General features: G+C 40.3%; 1 protein-coding gene across 1 annotated transcript in view; it reads right to left on the minus strand.

Moving 5' to 3' along the window:
• The window catches only part of NETO2 (neuropilin and tolloid like 2), a 59,387-nt gene that overhangs the window by 45,648 nt on the left and 9,882 nt on the right, over window positions 1-3,857 (minus strand). Inside the window, exons 6-7 of the mRNA XM_024124852.1 lie at window positions 3,208-3,231; window positions 2,976-3,103 (exon numbers count right to left, since the gene is read on the minus strand). Of these exons, the coding sequence (XP_023980620.1) occupies window positions 2,976-3,103; window positions 3,208-3,231 (152 nt within the window). The remainder of the gene's footprint in view (window positions 1-2,975; window positions 3,104-3,207; window positions 3,232-3,857) is intronic.

A 3,857-nucleotide genomic window follows, 5' to 3' on the forward strand; every position in this document is an offset into this window, starting at 1 on the left:
TATCATTTTTCTGAATTCTTTTTCTGGAAGGTTGCCTATCTGCACTTCATTTAGTTGTTTTTCTGGGGTTTTATCTTGTTCCTTCATCTGGTACATAGCCCTCTGCCTTTTCGTCTTGTCTATCTTTCTGTGAATGTGGTTTTTGTTCCACAGGCTGCATGATTGTAGTTCTTCTTGCTTCTGCTATCTGCCCTCTGGTGGATGAGGCTATCTAAGAGGCTTGTGCAAGTTTCCTGATGGGAGGGACTGGTGGTGGGTAGAGCTGGCTGTTGCTCTGGTGGGCAGAGCTCAGTAAAACTTTAATCTGCTTGTCTGCTGATGGTTGGGTCTGGGCTCCTTCCCTGTTGGTTGTTTGGCCTGAGGCGACCCAACACTGGAGACTACCCGGGCTCTTTGGTGGGGCTAATGGTGGACTCTGGGAGGGGTTACGCCATGGAATACTTCCCAGAACTTCTGCTGCTAGTGTCCTTGTCCTCATGGTGAGACACTGCTACCCTCCGCCTCTGCAGGAGACCCTCCAACACTAGCAGGTAGGTGTGGTTCAGTCTCCTGTGGGGGTCACTGCTCCTTCCTCTGGGTCCCGACGTGTACACTACTTTGTGTGTGCCCTCCAAGAGTGGAGTCTCTGTTTCCCCTAGTCCTGTCAAAGTCCTGCAATCAAATCCTGCTAGGCTTCAAAGTCTGATTCTCTAGGAATTCCTCCTTCCGTTGCTGGACCCCCAGGTTGGAAAGCCTGACGTGGGGCTCAGAACATTCACTCCAGTGGGTGGACTTCTGTGGTATAAGTGTTCTCCAGTTTCTGAGTCACCCACCCAGCAGTTATGGGGTTTGATTTTCTTGTGATTGCGCCCCTCCTACCGTCTCAGTGCAGCTTCCTTTGTCTTTGGATGTGGGGTATCTTTTTTGGTGAGTTCCACTGTTATCCTGTCGATGATTGTTCAGCAGTTAGTTGTGATTCTGGTGATCTCACAAGAGGGAGTGAGAGCATGCCCTTCTATCCGCCATTTTGAAGCCTTGCCCTCATTCTTGAAAGACAGATTAGTTTTGGACATGGAATTTTCAAATTTTAGATTTCCAGTTAATTTTTTTTTCCTTAGCACTTCGAAAACATTATTCTATTGTCATTTCTTCCAAGTTTCTTAATAAATTGCCACTGTCTCCCATCCTCAAGCTACTTTCTGGGTAATTTTCTCAAATCTGTCTTTCAATATTATACTTTTTACTTGAGTAAGTTCTATTTGGTTATTTTTAAAGCATACTTGGTACTTTTCTTTCTCATTCTTTTGATTACTACTTGTAGGATATTTAAGACACTTCAGTTCTTGGGGATCTAAGAAACTTCTTGCTGTTATGCCTGTTAACTCACTCATGGTGGCTTGTTCACCTATGTTTTCTAATTTTGGGTTGTAAGCATACTTCAGCAGTGTTTTAGCTATAGCAATCCTGTAGCCTACATGGTTATTTTGTATTTATCTTTTCAGGTGCATCAAAAGGTTTAATAAACCCTGGACCATTTTGTTCATTTTGGGGCTAAGTGGTTCCTAGGCTGAGCATGGAATGTAAATTCACATCCCAAACTGTAATAAAGATATAGGTATAAACGGTTAGGGGAGAACTCAGCCTCACCCACATCTTAAGACTGAGCCCAGGATAAGTTTCTTTTTTACCAATTTGTGCTAGTGGAAGAGTTTTTCTAATCTACCATTTCATGGCAATCATCTCCCTTTGAGGGTTCCAGCTTCATGTGGCAGTCCTCTCAAAGGCCACACGAACCCTAGGCCTTTTATTTGTCTCAGTGTGGGTGATGCCAAGCTCCTGCAATATCTACCCTTGAGTAGTCATAGGTTACTGAAATCAGCAAGGGGTATTTGTACCATCAATTTCAGTTTTCAGTTTACTGCTCTGATTTATAGCTCTTTCATTTCTAGTTCATAAGAATTATCTTCTTTTTTGGAGCTTATCTATGGTTTTAAAAGGATATCTCTTATATTTTATCCAATGTTTCTAAGTGTTTGCTAATAGGTAGGTTTTCAGGTTATCTCATCCATCATATTACCAGCAACTTTAAATTTGATTTTCTTAATTCTTTAAATTCTCCTACCCTCTTTCTTTTCTGTTTACATATATAAACAACAAATGTAATTTTAACTGTTACTATTCCTAGAAGTACAAATTAAAAGCAAAAAGCAGAAGTAGTTAGCAACCAGTCTCAACCTGTTAGTTATTTAAAAACATCCTTCCCTGTGGTACTTTCCAATAAAAACTCTACATGATTAGCAGAGGACAGCATGGTAAGAGCACAGAACTAAGATGATACATTTGTGTTTTGGTTTTGACACTGTTTTTTTTTTTTTTTTTTTTTTTTTGTGGTTTCCGGGCTTCCCTCTGCTGCGGCCTCTGGTAATTTGTTATGGCAGCCCTAGAAAACTACTGCATTCATAGTTAAGGCTCCGGACGCACAGGCCCAGCGGCCATGGCTCACGGGCCCAGCCGCTCCGCGGCATGTGGGATCCTCCCAGACCGGGACGCGAACCCGGTTCCCCCGCATCGGCAGGCGGACGCGCAACCACTGCGCCACCAGGGAAGCCCCTGGTTTTGACACTGTTATAACCAACTCTGAGACCTTTGACAAGATACTTTAATGTCTATGGCCTATTTTACCTCCTCATAAAGGGGTTTATGAATCTACGATCACACTGATCAATACCTACACTCTCCAATTAGGAACACATAGATTTTAAGAATCTTAAAATAAGAATATTAATGTATGTGTGACATTCCTGAAGTTTATGTTGTAGTTTATTTAACTATAACAATGCTGAGATGCTAGGTATTCAATAATGTGACTGAAATAAAATTTAAAAAAGTTGTAACATCAGTTTAAATAATAAGTATCTGCATGAACCAAAATAATACATTATACAAATCACATCTTATTATGTTCTTCTCAGAAATGACTGCATACTTAATACTACCTTAGCTTTTGGAGTAGCTTTAATCGTCCAGATGCAATCAACTGCTTGGCCAGGTTTTGTTTTTTCCTCTTGTTCTACCTGACTAGAACGTATTATTCCGTCAGCTCCTGACAGCTCAAACTGGCAATCTAGAAAGAACAGATGAATGATGTTCAAAGGAAAATAAGACTGATCAAAGATGCCATGAGGAAAAAGAGGTAATATACTAAACCTGGGATGGGATTTAAAATACCTCCTAGGTAAGTAAAGTCTGGATCTGTAACAGAGAAAAGAAGAAAGTCATTGGCATTGAGGTAGTTTAGGCTTAATGTCTTACTTTATGTCTAATGCTATACTTTATAACAAAGCAAGAGAAAGCTTTCATTTGTGTAAACTACAGACCACTGTAGTCTGTAGCATATTGAGGTGCTCACTTATAGGATCGATATTTTAAAAATGATAACATTTTTACTGTTTTTTTAACTTTTTTTTTTTGCTTTTAAAATCTTTTGTCATTTAAAAAAAATTTAATATTTTAATTTTATTGGAGTATAGTTGATTTTCAACGTTGTGTTAGTTTCAGGTATATAGCCAAGTGACTCATGTAGTTATACATATACAGATATTCATTGTTTTAGGTTCTTTTCTCATATAGGTTATCACAGAGTAGAGTTCCCTGTGCTATACTGTAGGTCCTCATCAGTCATCTATCTTATAAATAGTAGTATGTGTATGTTCATCCCAAGCTCCTGATTTATCCCTCCCCTCCACATTTCCCCTTTGGAAACCATAAGTTTGTGTTTTTTTTTTTCTTTGCGGTATGCGGGCCTCTCACTGTTGTGGCCTATCCCGTTGCGGAGCATAGGCTCCGGACACACAGGCTCAGCGGCCATGGCTCACGGG

The sequence above is a fragment of the Physeter macrocephalus genome, chromosome 17 (genome assembly GCF_002837175.3).
Source record: "Physeter macrocephalus isolate SW-GA chromosome 17, ASM283717v5, whole genome shotgun sequence".
In the NCBI taxonomy this organism is placed as follows: domain Eukaryota; kingdom Metazoa; phylum Chordata; class Mammalia; order Artiodactyla; family Physeteridae; genus Physeter; species Physeter macrocephalus.